Here is a 19,124-nt window from a genome sequence, read left to right as displayed (position 1 = left end):
ATATCAAGGGCTACTCGGTAGCAAAGTAAACAACTGATGAATAAGCAATTTTAAATTAAAACTTTTTTTATTAAACAGTTTTTTTACAACCAGTTTGGTTAACAATATCGACTCCACGAAACTAAAGTCAAAATCCTACGTGGTAAATTACGTAAATTTGAATATACGTTCCATGAATAAGATTGGTTACTTTTTATCCTATATGAATTTATGTAATAGAGGAGAATTTAGTTAGATTTTGATCCATCACCGTATACCACAAAGAGAACAGGTCGCTGCTTTAATTGTCATTTGTACCCTCAGTTATCCACAATCTCACTTCACTTTCACCATTCAGCTAAACTACGACTAAGCTACATACAAGGTGCAAATTAGGAATGATAATAATAATATTCTCGGACATAATAGATGACTTTTCAAGTGTAAGGTGCTTATGAAATTATTATTTTTTTGAGATTGGTCACAAGTACGTAAATATTTAGTTATGTATTTTGGTGGTCATCTAATCCACATTTTGTCTAAATTTTTATATGCAGAGTCTGCAGAGTCTGCAGAAACAATCAATACGAAGTACATCTGTAGCATCTTAACCTATAAAATCTGAATATCTTGAAGGACAGAAATAGAGAAATTCCTCAATAATACGTTGATTAATCACAACACCACGAAAATACTTGTGAATGAATTTAACTAGGTTCCAACCATGAATATAGGTTGCTTAGAAAATGAATGATTTTTCACCACTGACGATTACAAAGAATTGATTGTGAATCAACTACATATAAGTTATGCAATTACACTAAATATCTTTAAAAACATTGAACATTTTTTACCACCTTCGCACATGCACAATAAATTAATAATATTGACAACAAGCATGTTGTCAATCCACTGTACAATGATTAGAGATTAACATCGAGTACGTACGTATTAATATTTTTACAAGATAAATGTTACTCCGTTTTTTTACCTGCATCGTAGGTAATACTTTTGGCATAAAATCGTTCCTCGATCGACGTCATGTAACGTACAAAATATGGTGACAGACGCACATAAAGTTGAATTTGTTGAATAATGATGTTTCACTGTCAAACAAGACAAACTTACTAACGGTTCTCTAACAAACCAGAAACATCACTTTATCGTCAGAGTAAATCATGTAAGATAAAAGTTAGTTTGATAATTATTGTTATTTTTTGTATTTACATTAATCGTACTTAATTATTTTGCTCCGACAATTTATCGTGTTCAGAGCATTTCACGACGACCAGCAATATACTTTTTCTCTCTTCTCTTTTCTCTCTCTGCCTCTATCGACTCTCCGAATTCGTCAAGCTCCTCCACAAAATATTTAATTTCTACCCCGTTTATCCACCATCTTAACATTCATTAAAGGGTCCATGCAGCCTGTGCAGGTTCTTCTCATCCTCACGACAATCCTCGCCTACCTTTCTTCTTAGCATAGCTTTCTTCTCACGTGAGGACATGCCACATGGAAATGGTCTAGATTTTCATAAACAATTAATGATTAAGCAACAATTGGATAATTTGTGTCGCAGTGTCGTTAGCTAACCTGACGCAAGTTGTGTGTCATTTCTGTCCAGTGAGTGAGTTCCGACCCCTTCTGATGTGGTCCTAGCATGCAAGACCCAATCAGGGCGTGGCTTCCCATGAGATCATTCGACTGGTCCAACACGCTTATCTGTCATTCACCCAATTGTTATTAATTACAGAAATTAGACTCGTGCAAAATTTGGCTGCCTTCGCATTCACCTCAATGCTGCAGTTGCACAAGTTGGCAGACGTGATGGAGAAGGTGAATGCCTCGTTCCAGACGGGATCGTTTGAATTTTTCCGTGCCGTTGTCTTCTTCTTTTTCTGTCTTCTCCCACCACCAAGCAAATACACCTTCACGAACGGGTCTGCAAATTGGACAAGGGAAAAAGTTTGTAAAAAAACATGGTCTTCCAAGTTCTCTAGTTGGAGGGACGTGTGAGCCAAGTCTTGTTATTCTAACGTCCGTTTCCGGCGGAGGAAGTTGGACGGGAAAAACTTGGAATCGGATTAAATGAGTAGTTCCACTTACCGATCGTGTCCTTGTTATCTGGCGGATGTAAATTACGAGCTTTGAGCAAAACCACGGTCAAGCGTTCTGCCGACGGCAAGTAGGACAGAGAAATAAGGATCTCCTGCTTCTCTCCAGATGGCTGCGGAAAAGAGAAAGTCGTGATAAATGGAGGAATTTCTCCTTTTTCTCATTAACCACGGTGGTGACCTGGGTCATAAAGGTGGTCACGTAGCACGAGGGTAGTCGTAAAAAAATGAGACAAAGTCCTCCGTACATATTTCCATGCATAAGTAATTATTACTGCTCCCTTGCTCGCTCTCCATTAAAATAATTCACAGTGAATGTCGCATGATACGTAATTTCATCAAAGGACCTCTTGTCCATATGCCCGTCCTCGAGAAATAATTTAAACAAACAAGAAAGATTCCAACCAGAATCTGCATTTCCAGAATTTTCACTATAACTTTTCGGAGCATGTTTGTAAACAGAATTTAATATCAGTTTCTCTTAAATCGTACAACAGAGAAAGTTTGTGTGTAGCCAACATAAATTGGAACAAACTTTCTCCTCCGAATCAGACCATGACCACTTTCTTAATGTGATACAAAAGGAGACTAAAAGGTTGCCAAGTTGTTATTTATTGGCTGTATTTCTTTGATTTGATTGTGAACTAGCCGAAAGTGGGTACGTGCACTCAATTCATGTCAACAAAAATGGGCAATTCATATGTAAAACTCACCTTTTTATTCTGGACAATATCCGCAAAAATCTCGAGGTTTGTTGTGATGTCAAAGTCCTCGAGAGCGAAGGAAACCTCACCAACCACATCCGTTCGAGAATACTTGTCATTGTCGAGCACCTAAATTATTCAAATAATAAACACGTTTATGTAAAGATGTGCAGGAGATGGTGATACAGTACGAAGTTGGTTTGTGCATTTGTACGTGTCAGAAAGTTGGTGCAAGGAATCATGATAAGTTTTTCACGAGTCTGAATAAAACTTGACGTAGTAAAAATTGTGCCGAAATTTGAATACTTTTATCGTCGTAGCATCAAATGGAAAGGATCTCCACTGTAAATAGAACCTTTTCACACGCCGTGGCATGATCCAGCCACACGCTTTGTGTGCACGTAGGTAAGTGTCATAAAGAAAAGGAGGAAAGTCAGCCTTGGTCGTATTGTGTGTCAGCGGAACTACATATTCCGTATAAATGGCTGCGAAATTGTCACCGCTTTGCGGAAAAGTTTTGCCGAGTCGTACAGCGCGTCATCATTTTCTTTGTGTGATAAGAATGCGACCGGATAAAAGACGGATGTGATTTGCCCCCAGTCTTATTTGGCTTTTCGGTTTAAACTGACTTTGAAAAGGAACTTTGGCTGACTTGGTCCTCCAGGTTTCGATCAATTTTCCCTGACAAATTGCTTCGTCAAACTCAGCAAGATGCAAATAGAGGAGAATCGCTGCTGTTGTGTTCTTTTTTATTTGCTTGTTGTTCATCCCATGGAGGAAGTCAACTCTGTATTGATGTACTGCTCATCAAATAAATGGACCACATTCTCCGACCAACATCCATCAACTTGCCACATTTTTGTGGAGAAAATAAATAAAGAGTGAAGGAAGGAGAGGCAGAAGCGAAATAAATCGATTTCCTTTCTCCATGATCATCGTCTTCGTTTCCGCTGGCGAAATGCAAGCAGCTTTATTTCTGTTTGTCTCTGGTTTCTATTTTTTTTATAAATACATGTATTCAACTCTCCCTTGGATTCAGCATCTATCGAGTTCATTTTAGAGTTCTAAGAGTTCAAGGTTTTTTTGATTGGTTGCAAACTTTCACCTGGCATAAAAAAGAGATCGTTTTCAGCTCAACAGCACGGATGATGCGAGATGGGCATAGGTATCATAAAACTCGTGGAAACTGAAGCCAAAACAGCTCAAGGCTGGAGCTCAAAGAAATTGTTTAACAACTTTCCTTGCATTATATGGAATCTCGGTAGGAATACGGCCAAAGTGTTAAGCGAGGATGAAATCTATGAGTTTGTGATGTTATGCGTGCTTGTCTATAAAAGCTTACGCTGATGGGTCAGGAGCAGTGTCTATTGACGCCACTATCAGTATCGCCATAATTTGTCACTTTGACACGGAAACTCGTACCTTGCCAGATACGAGTCTTACGTATATCGCATATCTAACAAGGGAACCTTAAGTACTGTCACCTCTCGATTTCCTTCGGAATAGCCTTAATCGACAGATAATTTAGTGAAACAAAAACTTTGTCATAGAACATGCGGTGCAAAATCGCATTTTCGCGAAATATTTGGCGAGAGCTGCACCAAAACCTGCCATTTGCCCAAAGCTTTTAACATAGCCACCAGCCTTTCGAATGATGAAATGAACTTTATAGAATCTCAATAAATTATATTTGCACCCGTCCGCGTAATTTCAGCCAGATCACGAATATGCAAAAAATGATGCAAAGATTCGCAAATTTTTTGCAAATTGCGAAAATATAAAAATATCCGCAAATTTGAATTTCTTCGTTTTTTTAATTCAACAAATTGATCAGTTTAACTGATATAAAATATACTTTTGTCACTGCAAAAAATTTGCACACATTTTCAAAAAATTGAACTTCGCAATTTTTCATGAAAATAAATTAAATAATCTATTTTTACGTGGTTTTCGTAATTATTTGTGGTATTTATTTTTACAAGTTGCAAAAACTTGGTGCAATTTTATAGTTCAATATGTAGAATTTTTTGCAATGTTAGCATGTTTTAATTGTTCAACAAATTAGCTTTTTTTATTCGCTCATACCAGCATATATGATAATTCTTAAGTTTCTATAAAAAGCAGAATTTAAAAATTGTAAACTTCAATCTTTTGCAAATTTTTGTAATTTTTTGGCAATCAGAAAAGTATACTTTATATCAGTTAAACTGATCAATTTGTTGAATTAAAAAAACGAAGAAATTCAAATTTGCGGATATTTTTATATTTTCGCAATTTGCAAAAAATTTGCGAATCTTTGCATCATTTTTTGCATATTCGTGATCGGGCTGAAATTACGCGGACAGGTACAAATATAATTTATTGAGATTCTATAAAGTTCATTTCATCATTCGAAAGGCTGGTGGCTATGTTAAAAGCATTGGGCAAATGGCAGGTTTTGGTGCAGCTCTCGCCAAATATTTCGCGAAAACGCGATTTTGCACCGCATGTTCTATGACAAAGTTTTTGTTTCACTAAATTATCTGTCGAATAAGGCTATTCCGAAGGAAATCGAGAGGTGACAGTACTTAAGGTTCCCTTGTAAGTATGTACAGTGCAGACGCTCAACTCGTTTGACACCTGAGTAGTGCACCTAATGCATGGATTCAATTTTCGTCTTTTTATGCTGCACGAATCCAGGAATAATGATATGATACTCTACGCTATTTTTTTATCCGCAGACTTAATTTGGTTGTCGTCTGTGGTGTCTCTAGTGGATTGGGTGACATTGAGTTTATTTACTGAATGTCACGCAATGCACTGATCCTAGCTTTCCATTCGCCCAGATACGTACTTCACATACGTAACTACTGCTGATTGGGAGGCATCGTAACTTTCACTCCTCGACCGTCTTGTTTATTTACCTGTCTGTCCCGTCTCCTCGCACTGCCAGAGGGGAGGCAGACGCTAAAAGCAACCACTTTTCGACCCATATGTAATTAAGGAGGCATGCACACATGAACGTACGTGTGTGCATGTGCTGCTAGGTAGGAAACGACTCGAGGGAAGCTTCCAGCTCATCACATCCATTTCATTACCTGCGCCCCCCGTGTCGTGCAATGTCGTGGATGGGTAATTACATTAATTAACTTTTCCTCTTAAACGCGAATCTGGCTGCTCCAGCTTCACGAATGCTTTCCAGCTATGCACTCTATCACGACTCTTTGGTGACACATGGACGACATCCGACCAACAGAACACACAAACGCTAACAAAGTGAGCGCTGAGGCTTTCTTGGAAGTCGACATGTATACTCTTGTTTGCTGCCATTGTTTGCAGGAGGACGTAATGTGAGTACAATTTCAAACGTGCATACTCACGTGTGTCCCAGTTAATTAGCAGATTTAATTAAGTCCTTTTCAGTGGGAGAAAGTGAGTAGCGAGCGACCTACCTGTAGCATCAAGCCCTTCTCCTTGATCTCGTCTTGGCTGACGGGGAACTTGAAGTGCTCGTCAAAGAATGGGTTGGACTCGTTGCGGTGGATGCTCGTCTCCCTCTTCCTCGTGTCCACCTCTGGAGACAGGAATACGCGGATGTAGGGATCGTTGAAACCACAAATTTCACCCTTCGCCAGATCCAGAGCTGCAAAAAAAGGGAAAGGTTAGGAGGACTGCAGCTCAATTTTGGAACATTATGTAATCTGATGACGGAATTGTCACTTTTGGAATCTTTTGTTGTCACTCCACTCGAGACGAAGGCTTCTCAAGATGAGAAAATGCCACATTTTTCAAGGTTATTAAATAAACGAAGCGGCATTCCAGTTGGCAGAGTCGTCGTCACCGTCATCGGTTATTCCACGGTGAAGAGAACACTTTCTTCATTATTCATTATGCAACGAGATCCTGCTGCGCACTTTCGTGCCGACTTTAATTCGCCTCTTACTTAATTATTGTAATGAGATCGCTATGTGCGGTCCATTGCATAACTCGACGAGTCTCTTTTTCTGATTACACTCTGGTGCCCTCTAAAAAGGCGAAAACTTTTCCAACCTGCAAATCTACTCTCATCTCATCGCTCGTCCTCGTCGTCATTTGCCTCTCTCTCGACTCGATACTACAATCGAAATGAAAATAGATCTTATTCTCGCTAACTTTCTCCCTCTTTCTTTCTTCCAAAAATCTGTAGGGAATCGTTCATATTAATTCTGGAGTATTTTTAATCCAATCCAAAAGTAACCCACGCAAGGATCCCGCTTGTTAATTTGGCAGGCAAAAAATAGGGCAGAGGACGACAAAGGGTGAAAGAAGAAAGGGCTGCCAGGGCCACCCACCGCCACACATCTCCACTCTCTTTTCTCCCTTTTTTCACGTAAGACTGAGGGCGGATTGAAGTCCAGCCGAATCGGAGTGAGGGCAACCTTTCATCCGTTACCTGATTCATGACAAACAAAAGTAAGATTCTCTTTCGAGGAGAGAAACAAGAAATCAAAGCCAGGATTAAAACCGATTCAAAAGTCCACTTCGATCCAACTGGTAAAAAACGAGTAAATACAAGAGCGGAAACAGATTGAAAGCATTGGTCTCGTAAATCTTGAAAGAAATCGAAAAGTGCAAGGTTTTGACCGTGAATAGGTTTCAGTTGTATTGGGGAAGTAAGTACAAAGGAGGGATTTTGTGTCGTTCCGAATTTGTGGGGAGCAACTTGGTTTCGAAAGGTCGGGAAATATCATTTCACCCAAAGCCGTCACTTTCCATTGCATCATTAGCCCCAGACGTGCGGACTCTTCGAACTTCGTTAAAGTACACACGGCGAGGACATCTTTTCCATAAGGTCAACATTGCGATGGCATATCTCTCCAGAAGAGAAATTGGTTATTCCTACTACGACCACCGAACCCGGCCAAGCTGAGCGTAAAGTAACATCGAGTAAAGTCAACACTAAAGTCCAAGCCGTAATAAACGGTATGTAGTGAACCTCATCGCCGTCAGAGAAAGTGGTTCAGGTCGACATCCCCTTGAATAGGCACCTGCACTATAGATACGCATTTACCTGCTCGCTGTTATGTATGTGCCCCTTGTTTTCATACCTACAAAACCACTTCAAGCGTAGCAGAAATTTGCTCTGCTCTTTTGAACAACATTTTAGTGAAAGCAGGAGCAGGAAAAGCAAACCATAAGTCAAATGGATTCAACCGTACGAGAGTGAGTTCTTCCTTCGAGAAGTGTAATGGTATGTATGTGTACTTACAAGTTTGTATTCAGTTTCTGGCTCGACAGGTGTGACGAAATTCACAAGATTTGGATAAGAAAAAAGTGACTACGTGCTCACGCGTGGTGGACGCTTTAACGACGCCACAGAGAACTCGTTCTTTTTTAAATTGAGAAAAGTTTGGTCCGTAAAAATTGTTATTATCCAATTAGTTTAGTTTCTTATTCGTCGTAATAAATTTATTATGCTGTGACTCAAGTCACAGAAAATCTTGAGGATCATAAATAATGAAAAAAGTTGACGCCAAGGTCACTACCTACATACGTCGCCGTGCAATTAAATCCTCCCTGAGTCAGAAAAAACAGCTATCATAACAATAGGAAAAGCCAATAAGTTCAAAATTTAAGCAGCTTAATGACACGGGAGCACAAAAAGGAGCTAAAAATACACAACTTTCAATGGAAACAAGATTACGGGGTTGCGTGGCATCGTCACGTCGCCCTTTGCATCATATCACATTATTTTGGGGAAAACAAGCTAACCTGGTAATGAAAAGCGACGTATTGACGACAATCAAGTGACACGAATCCAATCCAATGAGCAGACAATAATTGAGTTAGCACGTAAGCAAAGCAGGAAGGAGGGGAAAACAGGAACCCAAAATCAAACTGGTTATACAAATGTATATCAGATCGACAACTAGTCGCCCTCGACGACTGGGTGGCGAAAGCTCGTGTTGTGCATAGCTTCACCAACGCTGTACATATCTGTCATTGGTCCAACGTGAGGTTGTACGTCCTGACACGACAACAACTTTTCCCTCCTCAAGGAAATCAAGGTCTCGTCCAAAAAGATTCAATTTGCAGATTGTACTCGTCGCCGACTTGTTATTTCGAACCGGAATGGAAATCGTCTGCTCGATACGCCGAAAGAATCAATTCCGCATCCATGATAAAGACTCGAGAGACAAACAAACCGAGAGTGAAGAAGGCAACCACACGACGCATTAATATTTCATGAAGATGCTGATCACGACGACCTACGCGTACACGTGTACCCTGCTCACTTTTTGAGTTCATACATACGTCGTCACCACCACTTTTTTTTACTTTCGAATGATTTATTTTCCTGCCAACGCCCACAACAAAATTTGTTTACAAACAGACCTACTTTTTATCTCTTATCGAGCAACAAAATTTTGAGCTTTCCTTTGTGAGATTTCTGTCCAGGAGAGGACGAGGGAAAACAGCACGGGAGAAAAGAACTATTGAACTCGATGGGAATTCAAAGGATGTTTTTGATCCGTCAAGTTTGTACTTTGACGACGGAAATTTCTACCACTCAAAGAAGCGTGGACAAAAAGCAGCATATACTTTCATACGTATGTATGTACAAGCATAGGAGAACTTACGAGTATCACATACGCAAGAAACTGGAAATAACTTTATCTCCTCCAAGTTCAAACTGGAGCCCAACTCGAATGCTTCAAATGAGTCGGAATAATGAAAAATGGGGATAAAAGTAGTGTGGTGGAAGTGGAGCGAGTAGGCATTTCCCTTGGATGTGCGGATTATGTTGTTATTACTTTCTCCTCCTCATTTTCTGCTGGGGAGGAGGGAGAAGCCTTCACCGAAAATTGGTCCTGATTCGCTAGGGATCATTTCAAAGAGGCAAAGACGACTCAATTCATTACGGCACCAATAAAAAAAGTAAATCTCAAGCACGACGCGACACAGCCTGCTTTCCTTGCTAAGTTGCCAACTTTACGACTGAAAACCACTTTATTTTTGATGGACGTTTTTATAAATAAAATTGTTATGCTCTTTGCCGACACAGTTCTATGTAAACTTTGGCCATTAATATAACGCTTCCCTCCCAATTATTCACACAGCGCGAGAGAGCATAACAAACGGATGAAGAAGAGATAAGAAAAGCTGAGTGCTTTCTCCACACGGATTTGCTTGCGTTATCTTGACGTTTATCGACCCTTGTCTTTCATCAGGAATTATTTAAATCGGATCCATGTGCAGTGGGTCCGCTTATGTAAATATGCACACTCAAGAGATTTGAGATCATATCCGTCTCAACCAATTCCACGTGCACGTCAGCCAGTATGTAACTTTCACTTAATGGAAATAATGCTAATGAGGCTTTTAACACTAAAGTTGAACTTACTTTCGTCTCCTTCTAGAGGAAAACTTTCAGTTTTTGATTGTTTTCCGAGTTAATTATTTTTCAATTCAGTCTCGTTTTGGATTTCTAAAATAATGGGATGGAAATTCCTAATTCCTAATTGCTTTCTTCCTTGCTGGGCTCAACTTGGCTCTGCTTGTCCCATTCTGCCCGCTTTAATTACGATTGTTTTTCTGACACAGTTAATTAAGAAATGTTTTCATTTCCATTCAGCAATAGCAATTAATGCGCATCAATGGCTCTGGAAAATAAGACTACACCGCAGGAGTCCCCATTAATAACAAATGTGGAAATGTAAATTAAATAGTTTAGCAAATGGTGGAAACTGAGGTGAAACGTGTTTCAAAATAAAATCTTTGAATTGCGACTCCGGATTAAGCTGCGGATTTGACTCGGCTCAAATGCACAATTAGAGAGAGAGAGAGAACCCATGCTGCTTGATGAAGTTGTTGGACGCCAAGGCAATCAATTAAAAGAGGAGGAAGAGAAAGAAAGCAAACTAATTTAACAAGCTCATCACGTCGTCGTCCTAAATCAATAAGTTTTTGTCATTGTTTAAACAGGATGATTAAATAGACTGAAGCAACCGCTGAGTTAATAAAATCACAAGAGAGCAAAATTTCTTCTCGCATATCATTCATCTAATTATACTCGCATCCGTCTCGTCAATGTACAAAGAAACTTTTTTCTCATTGGATCATTTTCATGATAAAATTGGGCGTAAAAATAAATACATAGAGAAAGTAGAGTTAACAATCCGTAGATAATTTTCCAGACATAACAGTCTTCGTCCTTACGCAATAGTTTTCGTCTTTTGATCAGTGCAAGAAATAAAAGAAAACAGTCCGCTTATGCAATTCGAATCGTTTGATGTGTCTGTAGACAAGGAGTTCGGAAGAAGAAGAAGAAAAAAATACTTGAAACACTGTGGAAGAAAGTCGGGAGGAGAAAGTTGGGAAAAAGTGAAAGTACTTGATTTCCACCCGAATCCTAATCAGGGACACAACGAGAGCAAGTAAAATTACTTATGTATACGCAGCAGCCCATCCACAAGCGTTTCGCAATCAGGGTTGATCAGACTAGTCCCATGCAGGATTGAAACAATGGCAGGAATAAAATCAAGGAGACGCTGAAACTAAGAAATAGTTCAGCCAAACCCAATTTAAACCCTGTGTTTCTCGAGTGTTTATTTAAACACGACTTGTCCAAGTCAAGTGTGAAGCAGGGTACGAAACGGGAGGAATGTCCATAAGGAGCGTATGCAGAAGAAAGGCCTCGTCTCGATGGTGGAGAACGTATCGAACGGGGATGGATGAGCAAACAAGTGATGATGAGCCGTCATCCTCGTTCGTCTGTCATCCCAGTCGGATAGATTGGATCTAAACCATCCGTTCGCCTCGTGAATAAATGGCTAAAAATCCATCACCCAAAAAAATGATGGTGTGTCGTGGATTTAGTTTCCCGAGAGCATATTTTATTTTTCGTAGCGATTGGTTTGTCCCGTGGAGCGTGTTATGTTGCAATATGTGCAGCCTGGTCTCTGCCGGCAGTGCTGATAAGAACATGGAGGCAAGAGTGCCATGCTTTATTTTCCTCAAATATAGTGCTTTTCTTTCCTTTCTGCACTTACACCCTTCTCGCTCGAAAGAACTTTGGACTCGTCGAAGCACTTATTTTTCGTTCCCAACCACCCAGGAAAACTTAACCTAGACCAAAAAACCAGCAATACGGAAGGATTGTGTGTCGTTCGCTTCACGGTAATTGACAGGCGAGGCAGGAGGGAATGAAGGGTGGAGGAATCGAGCTTAAAAAAACGATGCTCAACTTTTCACAACTTGACCGAGAGAGAAACAAGTCGCATTTCCTGGAAACATGTACATGCACATTTGGGTAAAAGTAAGGAGACGAGCCGTGCTCCCACCCAGCTCACTCACCTTCAATGACGTGGAGCTGGAGGTCGGACTTGTCGAGATCATACTTCAACCGGAAGTGAAGCCTTCCGAGGGACCCCGCATGGTGACCATTGCTCATCTTTCCCACGGCGGGGAAGGGGAAGCTGGCCACTTCTCCGCCATTCTCCTTCTTTCCCGAGGCCCCATCCTTGCCCACGGTGAAAATCCTGCCCATCCTGTCCATCCACACGGTGATATCCTTCTTGAGATAGAGATCCAGCTGGAGGGAGCCGAGCATGGGGGACAAGGGGCCGGTGGAGGATGCGGATGGCTGAGAGGAGGAAGAATTCCCATCCGTCGGTGATTTGGGACTGATCGGCGGTATGAAAAGGGGCGACAGACAGCGAGAGGCTCGTCTACGAAAGGAAGAGAAAAAATCAAATCCAATTTACTTCAATCAAACAAAATCCGCGTCGCATTTTCCGTAAAAAAAATAAAACTTGTCTATTTCCTTCTCTCGGATAAACTGTAATGTGCATAAAATGAGAAGATCGGATCAAATTACGTGTTCGCTCAACGTGGCCGTTCGCTCTTCCCAACAAACTTGTAACAAGATGATGAAGACATAAAATACGCTCGGCTGACAAATTAGATGAGATGAGATATATGTGTCTCTCTCCATGTGCATACAAAGGGAGGGAGCGAGGATGGATGTCTACCAACGAGTAAATAATTGGGCCTGGCATCTAGCACCACGAACCGACTACTTCAAGTAATGAGAAAATCTGACGAGATTTAATCACAAACGACACAAAAGACCTTGGCGGTTCACAGTCTGGAAGTTGGCCGACTCAACTTTTATTTCTCATGGCAGCTCGTATCATCACTACATTGTCATCAACATCATTGTCGCCAGCTACTTAATCGTCACAGTTTCTCGGAGGGCGAGGATGGCTTGGTCCCCACAACCACACTTGACTCGGCTGGAGTGGACGAAGATGAGATGGAATTAGCCATCTCAATGAACTCGTCCCTACTCCGCATACTTACTGACCCAGGACGACAGACAATCGTCGTGGACGTTCGAGTGGCCACGTGTAATCCAATTATGTACGGAATTTTATGAGCAATGATAACGGGATAAATATTTTAAGAGCACTTGGGTCCACACGTGCCGGGATTATTTATTGGCGACATTTCCTTGATCCCGCTCCTCCTTATGAATCAAATCAATAAATAATTGTTCTTGGCTCACCTTCACGCACACCGATACCTCGCTGTCTAATTGGCTACCTGGCTAATTCATGCCGTGTCTCACTGCTTGGAACAGCGTTGACATTGAATTACGCGACCCTGACCCTGTTCGGAATTGAGTTTTAAAGAGCGCGATTATGCACAATCGGAAACGAAATCTATTTCAAGCTAGCCTGAAAAGACGAAAGTCACGCCAGGACTGGAGGCATGTGTACCTGGCATGTTTGCAGCTCCAATTCTGGTCGTGGAGAAATGATAATTTAATTAGATATCGAGCAGGATGGATTTATTTGCTTGGTGGTCGTGGTGGTGAAAGTGCGAAAAGGAGAGTTTGCCTTGGACATGACTAATCCAATCTTGCGACGCGATGGAGGAAACATGTCCACAAATTCGGTTGAGTGCACGTGTGGCTGACATGATGCTGTCAGATTTGTGGGAAACTGCCCAGTCTGAGCTATCTATTGCTGTACATACTTCTACGGAGCACCGTGGTGTTCGAGATCTGCATTACTCACGCCCGTCGGTCATCTTTCTCAGGCTTGGTTACGCTTCCTAAATAAATCCACCTTGCATCTCCATTTCCATGTCTCACTCTGCATGAAGTGTAATAATACATTTTCTGCAAGTTTGGCACATTAGCAAATATTTGCCCGCCTTATTTGTTCTGGTCAGGGGAATATCTATGCGCTTTGTGAATAATGCAAATGTCGGGAATATTGCAAGGTTACAGAATAAACAAGCTTGGAATTTTGCACAAACCCAGGAATTATTGCTAGTTGAGCAAAATGATGGAATAATTCCTTATTAAAAGTTGGGCAGGTCTCAATTATTTTACGGCCTTAACCAAATAATCAGGCAGCCACATAGTTTCACCAGACGTTGTAATGAGCAATATGTTCGCGGACTGAAATTTTCCGCGAAACGAAACCCGTTACCCGTCAAATTTCTCTAAATTGCACAAATTGGGAACGTCACTCAACGGAACATTGTGCAGACTCTGATCTAAATGGAATGGTGGTAGCGTTTTATGGGAGACGAAATGAGCACTTTCGCAACATTTGCTTATGTTGCGAACTATCCACATCGTCCTAAATTGGGTCACTCACTCACTCACTCACGCGGAACGGAACGTGATCCGTGTGCAATTTATAAAATTGCTGGAAAAGAATAACAAAGTTTTAAAGAATCATAATGTGGACCACCTAGGAGAAAGTTTGTGTTGTTTACATAGCTTGGAGTCCATGCAGGCCCATATTTCTCCAATCTGGTGTTGGGTACAATATAATAATGCGAGCTAATGACAAAAGTCCATAAAAATCTTGCCGTAATGCTCACGGTCCCCATAAAATAATGCCCCCATAAAATCCTGCAGCCTAAATAATCCAACTGGGAACCAACCCGCTGACTTTATAAACTGAACAAATAAACGAGGAGTTGTATAAACTGAGCATAAAAGGAATAATCAACATCAAACAAAACCAAGGCCCGTGTGTAGCAACAAAGTTGGTTGGGAGAGATCACAGCTTTTGAACGTTGGGATTGATTTTCTCATGAAATGTATCTTTCTAGTAGAATTTAATCATCATGGGATTTCGCAGACTAAACAGGGCGACATGTGGTCGCCTTCTCTCTTCTCGTGTGAAATTGGATATCGGGATGGACAAGGCTCGTGCTGGGCTCACCTGACGCAGAGACTGTTTGGGGACAGCATGGGGACTTTTCCAGAGGGGTAGGCGTCCATGGAGTGGGATGAGTGCTGGGTCGCGCTCACGTGGAAGTTCGACTCTCCCAGCGGCGACGGGCACGGTGATGCGGCCCGATTTATGTCCAAAGATGCTGCTCGAACCTGGAAATAGTAGACGACAAGAAGTAAATACGTGGTCGAAAATATGGAATTTGGTTTTGGATTCGGTGAGATTAAAATATTCGTAGTTTTAGTGCAAAATTATGAAGCAGACAGAACATGAAACCATTTTTCAATTTGTTGCGTTTGATGCTACCTACATACTACATACATACATGGCCACATAAATAAATACGTGAATAAATATGCTGACATATTCGTACATTTTGTGCATATGGAACTTTCAGGAAGAACCATGCTAATTAATTTTGAGACTTGTTTGACGTTGTTAAATTGCAGAAGAACACTGTCAACTTCAATCTAGCCAAGCAAAACACAAAGAAAACACAGTTTTACGAACACTGAGATGTCAGAAGTGGAGAAAGTTTTTCCCTGGCCTGGTCGCACTTCAGACAAATTAATCGAATCAAATGTTCAAACGTTCTTTTGTACATTTGTATGCCTTTCAAGCATTTTTCCCCTGTTCGCATGCACAGTGAAATTTTTCCGAGGTGACAAATGGAAACTATTCAAGTGCCGTGACATTTACGCTTGAAACTACAACGATTCAATTAAACTTTGATCACTCCACTTTGAAACGACACTTCTTTGTGATGCACGAAATACTTGTAATAACAGCGTGACATTTCTTTCATGTGACAACGACCCCACGCGACCTCGAGAACAAAGTCGAAGCAATTATTTCATAATAAAACCAGCGCGTGGAGTGCGGCAATTAGATCTCCATTAGCCAAACATGTATCCAAATGACATCGCAGAGAGAAAGGCAGCTCCTCACTTTCATCACTGCACGTACACGCGGAAAATATGAGACGGAATGCGAGCAAGAGTTTAGAGCTTTCTATAAATTTCAAGGAATTCGCAAATTCCGATAGAATTATAGACTTCCATGAATTTTTTGCACGCCATGTTGCTTGTCGATAACTAGTGGTATGAATAATAATAATGTTATGGTTCGAGTGAAAGGACGGCTTATCTGTGTACTCGCTACTTTTGCCATCAGCCTAATTCCATTTCTTGGACAAGAATTTCGTTTTTGGCCTAAGCGGATTAGTGCGCTGGCAATATTTTTGTGTGACATGGTAAATGAGCTGAGTCGTGGTGGTGGTGGTGGTGGAAATTGGGTAATGAACTTACGTAGAGAGGGGAGGGTGACCTGGACCCGTGATACACGGGTGGAGGGGAATCCGGTGGCGAGTTCACGTCGAAACTGAACCCTTCTGGGTTAAACGTCCGAATGGCTGGGGAAGAGCCTCGGTGGCCCTGAAATGACATTAGACAACACTTTGTGTTAAATATTGATCCACTTAATTTGGACCCCACTGATCAATTAGGAATGTCGAGGATGCGAATCTGTCTTTACATAAATCTCGCCCCCAAGTCAACCTACACCACCACCACCACCACCGCTTAAGAGATGCACAAGATGCAATCCGCTCCTAAATATTTACAAAGTTTAACTGCTAAACTCTGATCGAATTTCTCTCCTCACATTCTTCCCGTAGTTATTGGATAGTGTTCCCTTTCTTCCCTCGACAACATCCCTGCGAGCATCTGGAATTCCACTTTATTCGTATGTACACAAGTCCAACCGAATGACATGATTGAATTGGAAGGAGACATGACAAGGATTCTAGGCAAATACCAAAGCCAGATTTCCCTAAGCTTGCATAACACTGATTTTCATAGGAGACAGGACCAGGAGCAGTTTGGACTATGCCAGCATCGCAATCAGTTATCTCCTATTACGACAAGGACCACCACAGTCGGATGAGGTCAACGGTCTAGTCTTCACTGGATGTGGGTTGGATTTCCGCCACAACAAGGAAGACTTCAAGGAGAGAGAAAGTCAAATCTGCTCCCCGGGCATAGAATTAAGACGACTTTCACTCGATCTGCTCCTGCTCCCGAGGTGCGGAATGTCAGCGGGAGGGGAGGGAAGGAAGTGCGACCATAAGGAAGTGATGCCGCTGCTGTATGTGTGTGTACTCCAGAAGCCGTTTTTTACTGTCCCCACCATCTTGGGAGACTTCCTGCACAACAACATTTGTGGAGGAGAGGTTTTTGAGCCTGGCTCTGCTGACGATGAGGGAAGAATTGGCGAAATATATTGCACATTTCTTGTCTGATGATCCGATTATATGGGCAACGCCGAACCCATTATTATTCTCACTTGTGGCCAACGACGCAATAAAAAATCCTATTATCGTTTAAGCCAAAATTTTATGTGGGCGTTTGTTGTGTGCCTGAAATGAAATACTTGTTGCTCCGTCAACTCTCCTCAGGCAACGCGGCATTGGAGGAAAAAGTGCAAGATTTTCTCGCCGACATGGTAAATAATCCGCGTGGGAACATAATACCGTAAAAAACATTTAAAACAACTTGTGTATCGTCTACAGCTTTCGTTTTGTCGGGGAGTAAACCATTCCCATAGTCAACGCTTAGCTATGGGACCTTCCCTAAAAAGCAGGTCAAGACCGCCTACGCAGCAACCTAGAGTGCCAATCAGCCACCCAAATCATGTCCGACCTGCCTCCCTCGTGAAAAGAAAGCTGTGAACAAAAGGGAATGAGGCCCACTGACTGGCACGACCCTGGTAATAAATGAATATGTAGGTCAGAGAGCACCAGGCCACGAATTGGGTGGGGATGATGAGCATTTACGAGTGCGGTGCGGAACAGCAGGTGGTGGTAGTCGTACATGCATTTGCCCATTGTTCAAGTGATCAATCGAATCTGCTGGGGACCACACCCCGTCAAAACAAATAATCCACCCGGGGCAACACGTAGCGCAAAGTGGAGCTGAAATGCGTCGAAACTTTACTTTCTCTTCACTGGAAGAGAGGGCGAAACAAAGGAATCGAGGATAAACAGTACGTGACACGATCATCCACCTGCAACGCCGTCCTCCTCGTCCCATGGGCAGCAGAAGTGAGGTGAGTGGTGAGAGAGAGGTGAGAGCCCAAATAATGGGAAGGATCAAATATCGCCATCACATGCACCAACACGAGTCCAGTCAGTTCTGGTAGGATTCGCTTAAATCCCCTCAAATCTCACTTTGAGATGGAAACCAGCACAACAACCACTCATGAATTTACTCCTGCTGCCGCTGTGGGGACTAATGTGCGCGACAACCTAGGACATGGTCGCCATTTGATCGGAAAGCCTGTGTGATCCAAGCCATTAGGAGAAAGAAAGCAGGAGCGAAAACAATAATTAAACTTTCTCTCTCTCTCTTAGGAGCTAGTCTGAACCCATTAAAACTTATGCAGTCAGACGAGGAGAAAGCGAAAATCAAACAATTGCTGCAAACAAAGAATCACATCCTGCGAAGAAAGAAATCGAGTTGTGTAACGCTTTTAAGTGAAAGTAAGCAAGAAGGAGAGCTCCGAGTACATAAACGCTGAGGCAGGACTTGAAAAAGGGAGGATGGGTCGTGCAAATTATATTGATATTTGTTTAGACTGCGAGTTGGTTGAGTAAAATATGCGACACAATCTTATTCGATGGTTGCACCCGTTTCAGAGCCCCCGTTTATTTGTGAGGAGTTAAAAATGATGAGTTTTTGGTCCTCCTTTGAGGAGGTATACGTTCTTCTCGAACAAATCTGGATAGAGGCGGATGGGACAATGAAAGGCTAGAGATTGGGTAGGATTCAATTTTCCGTGGACGTGACATTGAAGGAATTCCAATAATCCAGGCGAGCGAGGGAATCACATTTGTCAAAAATGCAGAGTGAGTTGATGTCTTTGTTCATGTCCACTCGTATTGTTTTTGAAATTGATGCTGTTGCACGGGTCGGGCGACGCGGTGGTGCTCTTGGCGTTGTTGTCGACGACGAGGAAGAAGATGGATCATGCCACGTCTGCTGTTTGTTTGGTCCTGTCCATTGCACGAGGACCTCTCTCTCTCTCTCGGGATGAGTTATACAACGCC

At 41.8% G+C, this 19,124-nt stretch overlaps 1 protein-coding gene across 2 annotated transcripts in view; it reads right to left on the bottom strand.

Annotated features, from left to right (window-relative positions):
• Window positions 1-45: 45 nt before the first annotated feature.
• The window catches only part of LOC110861429, a 54,232-nt gene continuing 35,153 nt past the window's right edge, over window positions 46-19,124 (bottom strand). Inside the window, exons 5-13 of one of the 2 annotated variants that reach the window (XM_035844778.1) lie at window positions 16,327-16,452; window positions 15,008-15,171; window positions 12,114-12,487; window positions 6,230-6,420; window positions 2,808-2,927; window positions 2,087-2,207; window positions 1,774-1,922; window positions 1,574-1,702; window positions 46-1,503 (exon numbers count right to left, since the gene is read on the bottom strand). In XM_035844778.1, the coding sequence (XP_035700671.1) occupies window positions 1,474-1,503; window positions 1,574-1,702; window positions 1,774-1,922; window positions 2,087-2,207; window positions 2,808-2,927; window positions 6,230-6,420; window positions 12,114-12,487; window positions 15,008-15,171; window positions 16,327-16,452 (1,404 nt within the window). In that variant the 3' untranslated portion in view covers window positions 46-1,473. The remainder of the gene's footprint in view (window positions 1,504-1,573; window positions 1,703-1,773; window positions 1,923-2,086; window positions 2,208-2,807; window positions 2,928-6,229; window positions 6,421-12,113; window positions 12,488-15,007; window positions 15,172-16,326; window positions 16,453-19,124) is intronic. The other variant, XM_035844779.1, reaches the window with a different exon arrangement.

Source organism: Folsomia candida, unplaced genomic scaffold (genome assembly GCF_002217175.1).
Source record: "Folsomia candida strain VU population unplaced genomic scaffold, ASM221717v1 Fcan01_Sc042, whole genome shotgun sequence".
NCBI classification, from domain to species: domain Eukaryota; kingdom Metazoa; phylum Arthropoda; class Collembola; order Entomobryomorpha; family Isotomidae; genus Folsomia; species Folsomia candida.
Note: the sequence above shows the minus strand (reverse complement) of the source record. Positions and strands in the feature narration are given on the sequence as shown.